Consider the following 17,217-nt stretch of genomic DNA (forward strand, 5'->3'; position numbering starts at 1 on the left):
ATGTCACCTTTTTCATTCCATGGGGTGAATTCTCATCAACTGTAGAGAGGAAATTCCCTGGGAACAAATAATCATGGTGGAAACAACATTTTAGCTTTTTTGTCTTAGCCGAACACCAATTTTATTTGCTAGAAAAAATAGGATTGAATTAGTAACTGTCATGTTCCGCTTGTAATATAGAGACCCAACAAATATCATCCCTCTCACAACGGGAGTTAGGATTAAAATTTAGACCCAATTTTTTTATGGATCATAAACAACCCATAAACCCATTATTCTATTGTTCTGGCAGTAGTAAACGGATAATTAAAGAAGAAAGGGATGGAGAGGAGGAACCATAAATCCCTTTTTTATTTCTTGTTTTTGTTCCTTTTTTTCATTAAGAACTGAAGCATAAATCCTCCTAGAGGTATAAAACAGAACGAGAAGCTTAAGGTTTAATTTCCTCTTCTTTTCCTAGGCTGCAAGAAAGACAAGGCTATTCCAGCACACATCAAACGACTATAAAATAGAACAGAACAAGATTAGTCATTTTTATGAAGAGATGTATCACATGTATGTATGAAAGCATGTTCAGATCTATTAAGGAGGTATTTGATTATGAAAAATGGAGATCTGAAATCGAAATCGAAATAGATGACTCCCATTCCAACCGTTTCATTGGAAGGAATCTCATTCTGATTCCGATTCCAAGGTAGAATGAGAATAACTCAATCTATATAGAATTCAATCTCTACTCTTCTCTATGGATTCAAATTTTCATTCCAATTTCGATTCTGATTCCGATCATGAACCAAATACCTCGTAAGATTTAACCATTCCGATTCTCATTCTTATTCTGATTGCGAACCAAATGCCCCTAAGTTTAACAATATGTTTGAGATTATTAATTTGTTTATTGATCATCCCCTAATTAAGGATTTATAGCAAATGCATATGAAGAACATCAAATCATTCCATGTCTGGCCACAATACTGGGAACAATTAGCAGTTTTCTCAAATAAAGTTTTCTGCTCAAATAAATCAAACAATGCCCTGTTATTTATTTATACTTCCACATGGTTCCTTGGCTTTTTATATCTACACATAACATAAATTGTAGATAAAGATGAAAACATAAGGCAAAAAATAATTTTTTAAAAAAATATTGTTGCATGGAATCTACGTGAGTCATGAGCTTTGACAGCAACATCTTTTCCTACCAGTTATACTTCCTTGAGGTTCAGTCTCGCTCAGATATTTCAGTGACGGTTATGGATGGACATGTAATATTCTCTGATGAAGAGGGTGAAGTCCCAGCTGCAGAGGACATGGTGGATATACCTGTCTCATGGGCCCTCTTCCGACCTCTAACTTTGAGCTCCATTAAATCACTGACCAGACCAGGCTTCGTGATGTTCTCTGATTCGATATCCTTCTCACCGGTCAGCATCTCGAGGACATTGGACATTGCGGGGCGAAGCTTTGCAGCATCTTGAGTGCATAGGAGGCCGACCTTTAAAAACTTGCAGGCTTGTTCTATGTCTAAATCATCAGTTAAAGAAGAATCTATAATCTTCCACAACTCATTTTGCTCGTATAGCACCCATGTCTGCAAGACGAGAAGCCCATGCGTGATGTCTGGGAACTGTAGAGTGTAAACCATCTACGCAAATTTAGGACTCAGCCACTAACGTGCAAGAAAAACCATATTGGTAACTGGCAATTTGTGATGGTGCAATGTACTGATCAAATGTAGTAGATCATCAGTTATTGGTTTTGTGAATGTTGACCACTGTGTAGGTAAAGCTCATTTGTAAGTGTGATGAATAAGAAATCACAGCATACAGGGACAAATTGTGGGGTCTTGATATAGGATTCTTCTACGCTATTTATGCTTTCAGAAAGGTTACATTTACAAGAACTAAATAGGAAACAGAATAATAGACAACAATAGGAGATCACGAAAGCATTGTTCCCACCTATGAACTCTCTTGTATCCCATCAATGGCCAACCGATTAGAACTAGTGAACCAGTTTAGCAGTATGGCTGGATATAACACATCATCTCCAGCTAAACTTCTAACTGAATTAATTAATGGCAAGAGCTCCCTCTCTTTTCTTTTTCCCCCCTCTTCTGATCCATGTCATGCATTCAAAGTTTCAAACTGCTCTTGCAATTTGATAAAATCATGTATGACTGTAGGTACATGAAAAGCAATACCACTTTTCTTACTCATTTTAAGCAACTCACAGATTTGCCCAGAACCTGCATGGAACTTATTACATCATGCTAGGTTAGCATCCTTTTGGAGGGATTGCAAAAGTATGCTGATCAACGTACTATTAGTGGATTAGTGCTACATTTTCCTATTTCATCCAGTACAAGATCCAAGTTTGTGAACCTAAATGGTTTTGCAAGAAAGTCAACTTGGCATACCTAGGTTGTTGGTGTAGGTTGGGCCGCCTAGTCACCAGCCTTGGCATTTTGTGTTAGTTGATGAAATTGATTATAAATTAGTTTTGGATGTCAGTGAGTTGAAAGCTCTCATTGAATTATTGCATCTTATATGTTATCTTCTTTTATCAGACTATAAGCATCATTTTAGGCTTCTCCTTTTATTTTATTTTTTTAAGTTTCACCGTTTCTGGGCTTCTTGATCTCTAGGTTCCACCCTAACGCCTAGGTGCTAGGCAACATCCAGCAGTCAATCTGCCACCTATAGTTTTGTAAAACATTGCCTAACTTCTGTGGAGCAGGAAGGTCACCTGCATAACATTGCTCTCCTCTATGTTGTGTATTAAATTGACTTTGGATCAAAAGGAACATTTTCTTAACAGCCTTTATTATTTTTCCACATGCCCCAGATATATCCCAAGGAAAATTTACCTTAAAAAAGGAACACACCACATTGATGAATACTGAGGAAACGGATAACTACTTGAACTTGTGAAAAAGTATAGCATGAAACAAAAGAAGTCAAGAAAAAGTTGACAATAAGCATATTGCTTTCTCAGCCTCTTTTTATTATATCTTTATATATTGAACAGTCAAAATGGCTTTTCCTGACTATAGAAGTATAAAAATATATCTATTTCCTAAGCCTAAATATGAGAACAAGACTTGATGATTATGATTTTACCACATAAACAGAAACATGACTACCCTTCCTTGCCATACTTGGAAAGGAGAAAGACGATTATTTAATTAAAAATACTGTGTGCTGTATAAGAAGTAAAAATAAACAAAACGAGAAACCTGCAGTGGAAGAAGCAAAATGCCCAGTAGATGTTCACTTGTTGAAACCAAATTGCTACAGGAGACCAACACACACTTAGCAAACAGACATAAAAGACTGCATACAAAGACATTACAGTCATCATATTAACTAGAAATGGCAATTGTTTCTCAAACTTAAGCTCTATCTCTACCACCTGAAATCAAAAAGGACATACCAACTTAGCTGTATTAACTTCTTCATTAATGATTGTAGAATATAGTCGCCTAGGAGTTAAATATAAAAAAAACAATTCCAAGTGCAATTTCCCAAAATGATTGTTAAATTAAAGGAGAACATGTCAAAAATTCCAGCCTTAATTGATTGTTAAACTTCTTCTTTTCTTCTTCTTTCAGTCAGGATATGAACTAGAAATGAGAATTGTTTCCCAAACTTTTCTATCTCTACCATATGAAATCGAAAAGGACATACCAACCGAGCTATATTTGAAAGAAGAAACGACGGCAAGTACTAAAACTTCTTTGTTAATGAATGTAGAATAGAGTTGCCTAGGGATTTTTTTTTTAAAAAGAAAAATCAAGCCCAACTGGAATCTCCCTGAATACTTGTCAAAGTAAAGCTGCTGCCAAAACAATGCCATTTATAACATGTTTTAGAGTTGTCCCTACACCTGATTCTAGAAGCACCAAAAGATGAACAAGTTTTTTTTGGAATGCCTAGTATTTTTTGTTCCTTTCCTCCTCCAAGAAACACATCATTAGCTTTCTATGATATCCCACTTTTACCCGCTCAAACTAAGAAAAGTGAAACACCGTTTCTTCCTAACACCCCATCCATGTCCCTCAATCTCCAGCTAAAGTCCCTCAATTTCCAGTTAAAGTCCCTCAATCCCTCAATCTCCAGCCTGTATTACTAAGAGGCTAAGAGCCCTATACTCCTTAATAAGAAAAGGAATTAATGAGAGCCTTGATAGCCTTTAAAAATGCCTAAACCTTCATTCCACTCCTTAAAAGTAAAACACTTACCTCTCTGTAACCTTAGACTCATTGAACCTACCCTTCAAAAAAAAAAAAAAAAAAATCAAAATTCATCCATTCAGTTGGTTATTGCTGAATCACTTCTCAACAATTACTAGATAAGTTAATGCTTTTACATCCAAGCAAGAAAGCCTAACAATTAATTATAAAATTCAACCCAACCCTTTTAGGGATTCATCTAATTACAATTTCAAGCACCTGATGTGCCCTAAATACCGGTGCACCAAGCTTTGACCAAAGCGCCATACATTTAATTCATCTAGTTTTGGTTGGAGGCTCTGAAAAGATTGGATGACAGATTTAACAGCTACAGAAGGGTCTGCCTCAAGACCTATAATTTTGTTTATGTTAATATTCGAAGGTTCCTAGATGTTATGGCTTTTTGTTTGAATGATGAGGCAAGTGTATTTCATTTTATCATGGTGGAGCTCATTCTCTACCTTGAAGAAGATAAAAAGAAATAAAGAATGTCATGCTCCCATGGAGGGTCAGTGAGATGCTACATTGGAGGCTAAAGTTATGCCAAGCTCGTAAGGAGCTGGCAGACATCACATAATTAACATTGAGTGGTCATTATTCCTAAACATCAGTAACATCTAGAAATAGTTTGTCATCGACATTGAACACTCTAGTCAGAACTGATGACTTAAACCATTAACATTTTGCTTTTTGGCAGAGATATTGAAGCCCATACTCCAAAGCATAAAACATATTGGCTTCGTTCTTCTAGAAATCCTCAAGCCGGTAATTTCTTATTCAAGCATTGCTTTGCCCGTGCCTAGATCACTGTTCTAAGGCCTTCACAAAAGCCATAGGAGCAGCATTTATTTGATGTTGTCACACACACTCCCCTACGTAGATATTACCCTTTCTCACAAACACTTCTATCACGCGTCCAAGATCATCCCTGCTGCATTGCATATTTTATTTCACTTTTCTTTATCATCTCAAATTGATTAAAGTCATCCAATTAATATCCCATAACTTGCACATTTGACCTCAGAGAGCATCTTCTCTTGGTTCTCTTGAAATGATCTTGAGTTGAGTGGTCTATCATGGGCACCACCAATAAAGTACAAAGGTGGCTAGAAATGACTGCCAGTTTGTTCTAAAAGGAGAATGAATATCAATAATGATGGCGTTGTTTGGTTATACTCTTAGATGGCCAAAAGTCCTGTTTCCCCAAGCTTTATAGGCACAAAACAAAAAAAACTTAGCTCATTCCATAAAGTAAAAGAGGTTTTGCTTAGTAGACATTTCTAGTACTTCAAACTATGAGTTCAAGTTAAAACATGAGCCAGACCTGCATGAACCCACTAGAAATAAATGGATTTGTGTTGGCCATTTCAACTCAGAGATAGGTCAACCTTAAACCAACCTATTTATAAATGTCTGGGTTCAGGTTTAACTCCTGAACGTGGTGGGTAACCTGAGTCAAACTCACTGGGAAATAACCAGCTCCCAAAGCCATGGACCATGTTGATCTCTCTACTTTTGTTGTTGCATATTAATTAGTCCATCGTTAATTAGTTTTTTGATGATGTATTCTAAATTTTATTTTTTGTGCTTATGATGATAAATTGCAAGTTAGATATAATTTTTTTGTTGGGATATTTGCATGCCATGTTCTGCTTTATTTTTTAGCTATATATGTAATTGATGAGTGAAAATTTTTCAAACGGATTAGTTGGTGGGTCCAAGTTTATGCAAAATAAATGGTTCATATGGGTCTACATTTCCCAAACTAATTACAAATGCGTTAGGTATGGGTTGGAAGTTTCTTGACCCAAACCTGCTTCAACCACGCTTGAACCCAATCTGAGGCAACCCATCACCACCCCCAGTTCAAGTAGGATGTGTCTTGAATGGACAAGGTTGGTTAGTCCTTTGTCTTCTCTTAAGAATCACAACAGGAGACAAGGTTGTTTAAACCTATAATGAATTAGTCATTGACTTGACATTTCTTAGACTTATGTCTGGACAATTTCAAGGGTGATTACTTCATATGGTCTTTAGTAAGGTTTTAAATCTCATGAGACAGGACTGTTCCGATTCTTCCATGGAACGAGATACGCTGCCGTCCTGCCTCTGTCTCGATACTTGGGACAGGAGGTATCCCAAGACATCTCGATCAGGACATCGGGTTGCTAGCGGGACAGTCATGTCCCGACACATGGGATGGTATCCTATCCCGGTGTCCCATGGGATGTCTTGCTAGGACTTGAATCCTCGGTCTTTGGCTCAAGGGTAGATGGATTGATGAGATAGAGAATCAAGCTCTCAACAAAACTCCACCTTAGGAAGATAAAGTGGACAGTTTTCTTGGCACCCACGTTGCACTAGAGAGTGGCATAAGGGCTTAGGTGTTTCCTGAAGTGATAAAACAAAAGAATGCACACCTTATGGAAGCATATTCCAACTTGAGGAAGGCCAATTCAGCCCTTTAGCTAAGTAACTCAAGGGATTGAGCTGACTAAGTGCCTTTAAGGTGAAAGGAACATTCAAATAAGCAAGCAATTGTAGTAAAAAGAAACTAGGATTGGCTTGCTTACATGCCCATCTTCTCATTTGTCCTTGTTGAGGTAGGTAATCTATGTGAACATCATAATGGGTCAAATAATCTCACTGGCACCTGAGAGGAAGCAGCTAATGGCCGAGTCCCTTTAATATAGTGTTATCACATTTATCAGTATATTATTATTTATCTTATCCTCTTTTGCCCTTTTGTCATATAATGTCTTATCTTAGGTTGGAGTCTTTGTCACACTCCATGCTATTGTGCTTGGTTCTCTTTATAGAAGTGATCTTTTTAATGCAATATTGTGTTTTTACTTACCCATTTGTTTGGAAAAGAATTGAAAGATGCCAATGAAAAATGTCGATGTGCATTTGGCCTTTTTTTTTTTTTACCTTATGGTTCACCATGCCATTTTCTTCTTCAAACATCCTCCTCTAATTTTGACTTCTATTGAAATGATGGAGATGATGTAGCTAGAAAAATTTAATAGCCATAATGACAACTTGCAACACTATCTTCAAAGACTCATAGCTTGTCTAAGTTGGCTAAGCAAGATGAATGTCATTAAGAGTGTCACCTACTTGTGCATTAGCTCAAAGTCTTCATATGGGGATAGAGGGAGAAAGGTGGATCAATGGAAATTAAGGGCCATAAGTGAAGTGTTTGAAGGGAATTATGCACTAAAAATGTAGTTATATACATTGCATGTGCATTGGAATGACTAAGAGAGTTTTATATTTAACAATTTTGCGACTGCATTTGGGGCCCAATTATAATGCCAGCAGCATCCAGTCACTAAATACCCCATTTTACTTCTCTTTTTCACTTCCCTTCTCTCCTCTTATAGAAGGATCCAGTATTTTAAGACCTAGCAGGTCAATCAAGTCAACCCATCCATCTTATCAACTAGTTGATCCAGCCCCTAGTGGATTGAACCATTGAACTGCTTGATTACACCAGCTGAACTGATTTCCCCTAACTTAGTTCATTGGTTTTACGAGAAATAAACTAACTGCATTGAAAAGGGGAGGTAACTGCACATTACAACTCATTCTCTCCACTTCTCCCATTCATGCCTTATCTCTTGGGGTAGAGCATTTCCTCCACTTTATGTTTACTATCATAGTACACTGATAACCCGAGCATTCTCTCCTCCCTTACCAAAGTTTGAAGGGCAGGCTTCTTCATTATTCAAAGGCCCTGAGCTTCCCCTCTCCATACAATTGGTGCCAAAACTGAGTGGAGAGGACAAGGTGGTGATGGGTGACAAGGTGGTGATGGGTGATTGCTAGGGCTTTAGCTTCTCTCCTCACATCAAGGTTTGAAAGGGTCATTGGTTAGTGGCCACCAGTGCTTGAGATACTTCTCCATAATTAATTATCCATATACATTGCTAGCATGTTCCCTTTTTCTCCTCTTTGGACCTAACAACCAGTATTAAGATAAGCTACCAATTGGTGACATGAAAGTTTAGCCGCCAAATACTGGCAACCTACATTATCCTGACTCCCAACAAAAATTCTACACTTCAAAACTATTTAAGTTTAAGCAAAGATCATACTTTTAATCCATAACATGATTTTCTTCTCCATGTCTTGTATCACGATTAAATTCATGATAACAAAAGTTTCTTGATTCATTGTTTTGTACTTTTTTAGACATTTTCAATCTATTTCTTGGTTCTTTACATCACGAGTTGAGATTTGAATTCTACTAATTTATGACAAAAAGCTATTTAAATTTCATGTTAGAGGTATTTCCCTAAGGGTACATGGGAACTTTGTCTCCATCGCAGCCCTTGACAGCTGTCCTGCTCCTAAGTCTCCACACCACCTCCTCTTCCTTTTCTCTTCCTTTCTGCCTCCCTTCCAGCATAGTGAAGACCAACATCAAGAAGGTAGACCACAAACTTTCCCCTCCTCTCCACTGATGCTATGGGGACAACCACTTAATGCTCTATTCCCTCCTCTTGCATTGGCACCATGTCCATCACCACCTAGTGATTTCATCATTGCTGCCTTCCATGCCAACACCACCTCCTATTCCCCTTCCCCTCATGTGAATCATGATTAATTGATTGATATCCTAGATAAGGCAGGTCATACTGATTCATTTCCAAGCCTAGATGAGAAGGATCATGCTGGGCTTAAGCTTAGATGATTAAGACCCAAGGCCAAATTGGATCGGGTTCAGGCCAAGGTCTAGATCCTTGATACCGTGGTTGCAGCTAAGGGCCTGCTTGGATATCTAGGATTTTTAAACCTAGAATAAAAATGATGATATGATATAGGATTTAATCCTATAGGATTATACAAAAAATCCTATTGGAAAAAAAAATCTCATGTAAATGATCCTACCCTATGTTTGGATGTGTATTTTATATGGTAGTTTGCATGATATATGTTTGGATATGTAGCATAGGTAAAAGAGCCATTGCTCTTGTTGAGTCTCTGCCCATTAGTTCGTATTAAAATTGAATTATCATATAGGCCAATATAAAAGCAACAATAAGGATATACTATCTTCAAGAGATAATAGCATGAATTTCTTGGCAACTTGAAGCCCAAAGCAGAAGACAAACGAAACATCTTTAAAGTGTAGGAGCCTAAGAATAAAATCAGTCATGGAATGCCGTACCATGCCGGACCGGCCGATACAACCCGTATCGAGCCGGACCGGTCGGTACAACCCATATCGAGCCGGACCGGCGGGGAACCGGCACGGTTTGGCCAGTTCAAACAGTATACCGGCAGAGGAAAAAAGAGAAAAAGTGAGAGAGAGAGAGAAGGAGAGGAAGCGAGGCAGGAGCCGCTGGAGGTCGGCGGTGGCCCACTGCGGCCACCGGAGGACCGCGAAAGCATCCGCGGCTCATCGGTTCGCCCGATAGGGCTTTGAAACGAGCGAGAAAGAAAGAGAGAATGGGGGAGATCATTGGAGATGGGAGCGAACGGCATCGCGATCACGGATGCGGACTTCGCCGAGGCCAGGGGAGGGGGTGGTGGAAGCGGTGCAAGCAGCATCGCAGTCGCAGACCCCCTTTTTTAAAAACAAAGATCAACAGTGAAGCCGGCAAATTCGCAGACCCCCTTTTTTAAAAACAAAGATCAACAGTGAAGCCGGCAAACCATTTGCCGGCTTCACTGTTTAAAAGATTTTTAAAAAAAATTAAAATCAATGAAGCCGGCAAACTATTTGCCGGCTTCACTTAAGTTTCAATTTTTTTAAAAAAAATTATGAACAGGGGCGTCGCCCCTATTTTATGCCCGCAGCACTGCACGCATGGACTGCGCCATCCGATTGCCACAGTGGCCAGCCGGAGGCCGTCCGATGGCCCTGCCCCCTCCTTCCCCTCCCTCCTTTCTTTCTTCCTCCCTCTCTCTCTATTTCTCTCTTTTTCTTCTCCCGATTCGGGTTTGGTGCCTTCGTCGGTTTGCTGTCGGTTCAGTACGGTATGGAATGGTACCAAACCGTACAGCCATCCTACCGAAACAGCCATCGATACCGAGATGGCGAACCTTGCAGCCAGTAGTATAATGCATCTATAGGCATACCATAGAAATTCAGAAAAGATTAGCAAGACAACTAAGCAGTAGATTATGATGGGTTGTAGAATAGATGATGCAATTATACAACCATGGCAAAAAGCTAATCTCCTAAAAAAAAAATCTATTTCTATCAGATGGTGAGCATAAACCAAATCACCCATAGAAAAGTCAAAAATTAAACAATTATAGTTGCTAGTGTGAACCCCATCAGAATCTTTATTATAGGAATCATCCTTTGGGGCGACAAATAATTATGGTAAGGGAAAAACAGTATTAGAAATTTGAGAAATAGAAACAGTAACATCTTGACCTAAAATAGTGCTAGATGAGAGTGAGGAGAGCCACATGTTAATGTCTTGGAGCCAAGGGGAATGACATAGGTTAATGTTTACCATCTTCATTTTGGCATAAAATCAAACAATTGATGAGCAAAGTTTATAGGAGATCTAACATGCATAGAAGAGAGTGGAGGGCCTCTTAGGTCTGAAACAGGATGTCGAATCATCGGCCTTCAGGGGATTGCATTGGCTGGAGTTGCTGCAGCGGCGATGGCGCTAGAAAGGCCACCAAAGGCAAGTACAACAGGAGAGTATGGTGGCAGTGGCGACAGCGACAACGGCGGCGGTGACGGTGAGGATTAGGATAGTAAGATATGGGCGGCATGGGAGGAGGCAGCAAGAGGGCGGAGGAGTGGGAGGATAGAGAGGGTGCGCATGAGGTGGGTGATAGAAGGAATGATGGGAAAGGAGAAGAGAAGGTGATGTTTCGACGAGGAGGGAGCCCGACGATCTCTGGAAAAAAAAAAAGACCCGTGGAGGTGATTATTTTTTTTCAATGGGATTAGCCGCTTCCAATAGGTTTTTAATCCCATGATTAATCTAGCCAAACAGTAGTTAGGATATAAAATAGAATTTTTATCTCTAGGATTGTCAAATCCTATAGGATTTGGGCCAATCCTATCCTTCTCAAATAGGCCCTAAGTTGAAGCAAACCCAACTTATTGGATGCGTAGGTCTACTGTCTATCTAAAGGCCATATTATAAACAATATCACTAAGTCAATAATACCTCCGACACTTTATTATGCAAATGTAATCTCTCTATATACTTAACTTTCAAAGTTTCAATAACTGCTATATTTGGCATTCTATTCAATTTCTATTATCAAAATGCATCATTTGACCATCAATCTATCATAACTTCTTCAGCTTTACTGCAAAGAAAATCTAATCTAGCGTTGTAATGTTGTGAGTAAAGATTTTTCAACTTTCTTATGTTGCTTTTCTAGTAGATTCTTTAATGATCATATTTTTCATAATATATTTGTTAAGGTTTCCTGCATTGGTACTAGGCATTGTATTAGTAACTTATTGGTATCCCCAGTATGGTACACCCCTTGTATCGATATGGGGTACGCAACTGGAGGTGAGACAATAGATGTATCATGTATTGATATAGTATGTATCAAACCTAGGTACACAGTAATACGGATCAATATGACGAACCATGATATTTGGTATGATATGAAACAGAAAATGAGAGAGAATCGATCTATCTTATTCCATGATTTTGAATCCTATATAAAGGAGTGTATCGAAATAAGATTTCCCTAAAGAGAGAAAGTCTTATAAAAAAAAATACAATTAGGGATTGTACTCTTATATATAGGAGGAGTGTATAGAAATAGGATTTCCCTAAAAAAGAGAAGTTGTATAAGAAAAAATACAATAATGGAAGAACTATAAACATAAAGAAATAATAGGGAATAACATATATTAAATGACACATGTTAAATATGCTCTCTAACACTCCCCCTCAAGCTGGGGAGCATAGATATCCAATATTCCCAGCTTGCCACGCAACATAGAGAACCTGCTACCTCCCAAAGATTTAGTGAACATATCAACCACCTGATCTTCAGAATGAGTGTATGGAGTACATGTTTGTTTGTGACTTGATTTCTGATGAAGTGACAATCAATCTCTATGTGTTTTGTCCTTTCATGAAATACTGGATTATTAGCAATGAAAATTACTTGATTATCACAATACATAGGAATGGATTTTCATGCTAAAACCCAAACTCCGTTATCAAAGAATGCATCCAGATTAACTTGCAAGCAGTATGAGCCATAGCTTGATGCTCTGCTTCTGCACTAGATCTAGCCATCACATCTTGCTTCTTACTCCTCCAAGTCACAAGATTTCCTCCAACAAATGTATAATAACTAGAAGTTGATTGTCTGTCTATCTTCGAACCAACATAATCAGCATCAGAATAACCAACTATATTAGTATGGTTATTCTTTTTGTAAAACAGTCCTAGTCCGAGAGCTTTCTTAATATACCTAAGAATGCCACATGCAGCCTCTCAATGGCACTTCTTGGGCTTGTCCATAAACTGACCGACAATACCAACTGTAAATAAAATATCAGATCGGATAACTGTTAAGTAAATAAGCTTACCAACCAGTCTCCTATATGCAGTCTTGTCTGATAGCTCTTCAGAATCCTCTTTTCGGAGTGCTACTATTTGGTCTAAAGCAAGATTTTAAATATCGGTACTGCATCCCATGCTGATTGCCGGCCAGTGTACCAACAATAAAAAATCAAAAAAAAATCCACCCCAACGACCAAAAAAATGAAAAAACCAAACTATACTGAGGTCGTACCATACCGTACCGATGCTGTACCATGCCGTACCATACAATTCGGGCCCGTACTGTACCAAACCGATCGGTACGATCCAATTCATGCCATTTATCAAAAAATTGGCCTGAGCCATACCGGTTCTCCATTGATACGGTACGATATGGGGTGTACCAGTCGGTTCGGACCGGTACGGAATACCATGGTCTAGAGAAATATTTGCTGGTTGAGCACCAAGCATGCCCATCTCTTATAATAGATTAAGAGCAAACTTTCTCTAAGAAAGTACAAGTCCTTGACAATTTCGAGCCACCTCTATTCCAAGAAAGTATTTCAACCGACCCAAATCTTTAGTAGCAAAATGTTACTTTAAGTGCCTTTCAGTTGCCTCCATGCCAGCTTGGTCATTGCTTGAGATAATAATGTTATTCACATAGACAACTAAGACGATCACTCCAATAGAGGTGTGTATAATGAACACCGAATGGTCTACATGAGTTCTGATAAAGCCAAATTGACAAACAATCTGACTAAACTTCTGAAACCAAATCCTCAGATTCTGCTTCAACCCATATATTGCTTTCCTCAGGCAACATACTCTAGAGCTCTCCCCCTGAGCAACAAGCCCCGAAGGTTGCTCCATATACACCGCCTCTTCAAGATTGCCGTAGAGGAAGACATTTTTCACATCAAATTGATATAGTTGCCAATCCATGTTGACAGCAATAAAAATCAAAATTCGGATGGAGCTAAGACGTGCTATAAGAGACAATATCTCAAAATAATCAATACCATATGTCTGAAAATATCCTTTTGCAATCAATTATGCCTTAAGCCTTTCAATGGTGCCATCGGGCAGATACTTGATGGAGAAAATCCAATGACATCCAACAAATGCCTCTGCTTTCTAAGACAGACATTTTCTCTTGCATTGCGTGTCGTCAATCAGGATGAGATAGTGCCTCCTCTACATTCCTGGGAATAGAAATAGAAGAAAGGGCCAAGGAAGACTGTCGAAGTGCAAGACTAAGGTGATCCAAAGAAACAAATAAAGTAATAGAATGTTGAGTAGAAGAACGTTTACCTTTCCGTATGGCAATGGGAAGATGTAAATCTGATGCAAGTGGTGAAAATATTGAACCACTTTTCGAGGATAAAGATGGTGGTAGCGAAAGTGCTAGGACCTAAGTCCATGGATGTTGAGTATACATCCTCAGGGGTAGTGGAGAAATAGCAACAGACATAACTGCAAGCTCTTTTGAAGTGGAAGAAAACACCGGAGCAGGGATAGCTGTTGATGGAACTAGTAACTCACTAGACAAAGATTCTCCTACAGATGAAAAGGCTGCTCCTCAAAGAATGTGACATCAGTATTGATAAATACCTTGTGACTCACAAGAACAAAGCATCTGTACCCCATCTAGTTTTTGGCATAACCAAGGAAAACACATTTTATGGCTCAGAGAGATAGTTTGTCCAAGTTCAGTCGAATATCATGGACAGAAACTACATCCAAATGTACGAGGCAAAGAAAATAATATGCGATGTGGATATAAAAATTGGATGAAAATTTTATCTTGGAGTACTAAAGATGGCATAAGGTCAATAAAAAAGTTAGTCAAAACAACATCTCCCCAATATGTTTTACGTACATGCATATGAAAAAGAATGGTGTGAGCAACATCAAGAAGATGACGATTTTTGCGCTTAGCTATCCCATTTTGTTGAGGGACGTACGCACAAGAAGTTTAGTGTTGAATCTCATTTGAGGTACAAAATGCATTTAACTCTTGTTGGACAAACTCAAGAGCATTGTCAGTGCGAATAGAACAAATATCAGTAGAAAACAAAAACTATTTTCTTATGAAAATTTTTGAAGACAGACAAAATCTTAGACCGTTTCTTTAACAGAAACACCTAGGTGGTACGACAAAAATCATCAATAAAGATCATAAAATATCTATGACCAATACAACTCTTAAATCTAGCAGGATCCCAAATATCAGATTGAACCAACTCAAATAATCTTATACTAGTTTTATTGACTTTCCTTGAAAACATTGACCTATGGTGTTTTCCAAGCTAACAAGCCTCATAATTGGACAAGACTGATGACTGACTAAGAGGGACAATTTGATGCAATTTTTGGAGAGATGGATGCCCAAGCCGATAACGCCATTGCTGAGAACTCACCCTAGATGAAAGAGCTCTTGATCTTGGAACATCCAAATAATACAGGCCATCAGCACTTTCATGGCCCCTACCAATCTTCTTCCTCATCAAGAGATCCTAAAAAACACAATAAGAAGGATAGAAGGTGACTGAACAATTTAAACACTTTATAAGAGAACTGACTGACAAAATATTTAATGAAAATTTAGACACAAAGAACTGAGGAAAGTGAAAAAAATGAGTGATATAGAACCATAATCAGATACTGACGATTGTCTGCCATCAGTTAAAAAGACAGGAGGGTGATTTTTTGAAATAGGAAATAAAGAGAACAATCTAGAGTCACCTGACATATGTGATGTAGCACCGAGTCAATGACCCAAGAGGAAGGCACAGATACAGTGGCAGACAAGAGAGCAGTGCTACATGAGACAAAGGATGCTACGGAAGGAGTCGAGGAAAAAGAAGCAGAAGATAGTTGAGTCACTTGACAGACCAATTGGTCCAAATCCATCCGAGAAATAGTCAAAGTATTAAAAGCGACTTTAATGGGTGCAACAGTAGTCTCAGCTCCCCCTGACTCTAAAGCAATAACTTGGTTAGCCCAATCAAGCTTACCATGCTTCTCCCAGTACTTCTCCACGTGATTAATGCGGCCGTAGTAAGTACATTTTTGTTCGCTAGAACTAGTCCCACGATCACAGTTTCTCCCTTGGCCACATTCATGACCGCGGTCGGATGAGGAATTGCGACCATAACTACCAGCAACAAGTGCCAAAGGCTCAACAGAAATAGTTTCTGATTTTGAAAGTGGAGCAGGAACTCGCTAAAGATGAGAAAAAATAGAATATAGGGAAGGCAAGGAGTCACCACCAAGAATCTAATCACGGACAGAAGCATACTTAGGAGGAAAGAGTCAAAAACTGAACCACTTGGAACTCCTCGTATTGCTGCTTTATTACATTTACATCTGTAGTTAATGGCTGATAGATATTGAGCTCATCCTAGAGTCCTTTGAACTTAGCATAGAAATCAGCTAAGGATCCACCAGACAACTCAAATACTCTAGATAAATTTTTGGCATGAGAATACATCTCCTTAAGAGCATCCCAAAGTTTTTTAGCAATATTTAGAAACACCACATTAGCACTAACATCTGACTCTATATGTTCAGCAACCAAGTATAAACATATGAGTCCTCCTTGAGCCAATCTTTATACTTCACATCATTAGAAGGAACTGAATCATCAATCAGAATATGGAGCTTGCCATATGTACTAACAAACTTTTTGAATACTCGAGCCCATACAAGATAGTTTTTACCATTAAGTTTAATGGTAGTAAGACCTTGCAGATATGAGGGAGGCATAGATCCAACAGTTGAAAGCATTGTTGGAGTAGTATTAGCCATCAAATTAGTACGAAGGCAGGCAGTCAATGTGGTAGATTCGGTAGACCAAAATCACCACATATAGACAAGCACAGAAGGTACTTAAACTGATAGCAAGCCGCAGAACATATTTATGCGGCGAGCTGCAAATTCGATCCCGATAGATCGGAAAAGAAGAAAGAAGCGACGCCTCCCCTTAAAGTCACTCAGTAGAGGAAGTCCCTCTGTCTAGATCAGCACAAAAAGGAGAAGAACGAGAAAGGAGAGGAAAGAGAGGAGAGGCTAATGTACGAGTAAAGAAGATGATAGGACAAAAGATGGTGGTAGATCTTACCTAGAGAACCCTAAGCTCTGATGCCATGAAACAGAAAATGGGAGAGAATCGATCAATCTTATTCCATGATTTTGTACTCCTATATATATAGGAGTGTACAGAAATAGAATTTTCCTAAAGAAGAAAAATCTTATAAGAAAAAATATAATAAGGGATTGTACTCCTATATAAAGGAGTGTACAGAAATAAGATTTTCCTAATGAACAAAAGTCTTATAAGGAAAAATACAATAAGAAAAAAATATAATAATGAAAAAACTATAAACATAAAGAAATAATAGGGAATAAGATATGTCAAATGACACATGTTAAATATGCTCTCTAATAGATACTATTAAATCTTTGTAAATCTAGTCC

General features: G+C 38.4%; 1 protein-coding gene across 6 annotated transcripts in view; it reads right to left on the minus strand.

Moving 5' to 3' along the window:
• Positions 1–1,006: 1,006 nt before the first annotated feature.
• LOC105049080 (cold-responsive protein kinase 1) overlaps positions 1,007–17,217 on the minus strand; it is a 32,844-nt gene continuing 16,633 nt past the window's right edge. For 2 of the 6 annotated variants that reach the window (XM_010928621.4, XM_073260778.1), the window contains one exon: positions 1,007–1,627. In XM_010928621.4, the coding sequence (XP_010926923.1) occupies positions 1,223–1,627 (405 nt within the window). In that variant the 3' untranslated portion in view covers positions 1,007–1,222. The other 4 variants (XM_073260779.1, XM_010928626.4, XM_029265737.2 and 1 more) reach the window with 4 other exon arrangements.

This window comes from Elaeis guineensis, chromosome 7, assembly GCF_000442705.2.
Source record: "Elaeis guineensis isolate ETL-2024a chromosome 7, EG11, whole genome shotgun sequence".
NCBI lineage: Eukaryota > Viridiplantae > Streptophyta > Magnoliopsida > Arecales > Arecaceae > Elaeis > Elaeis guineensis.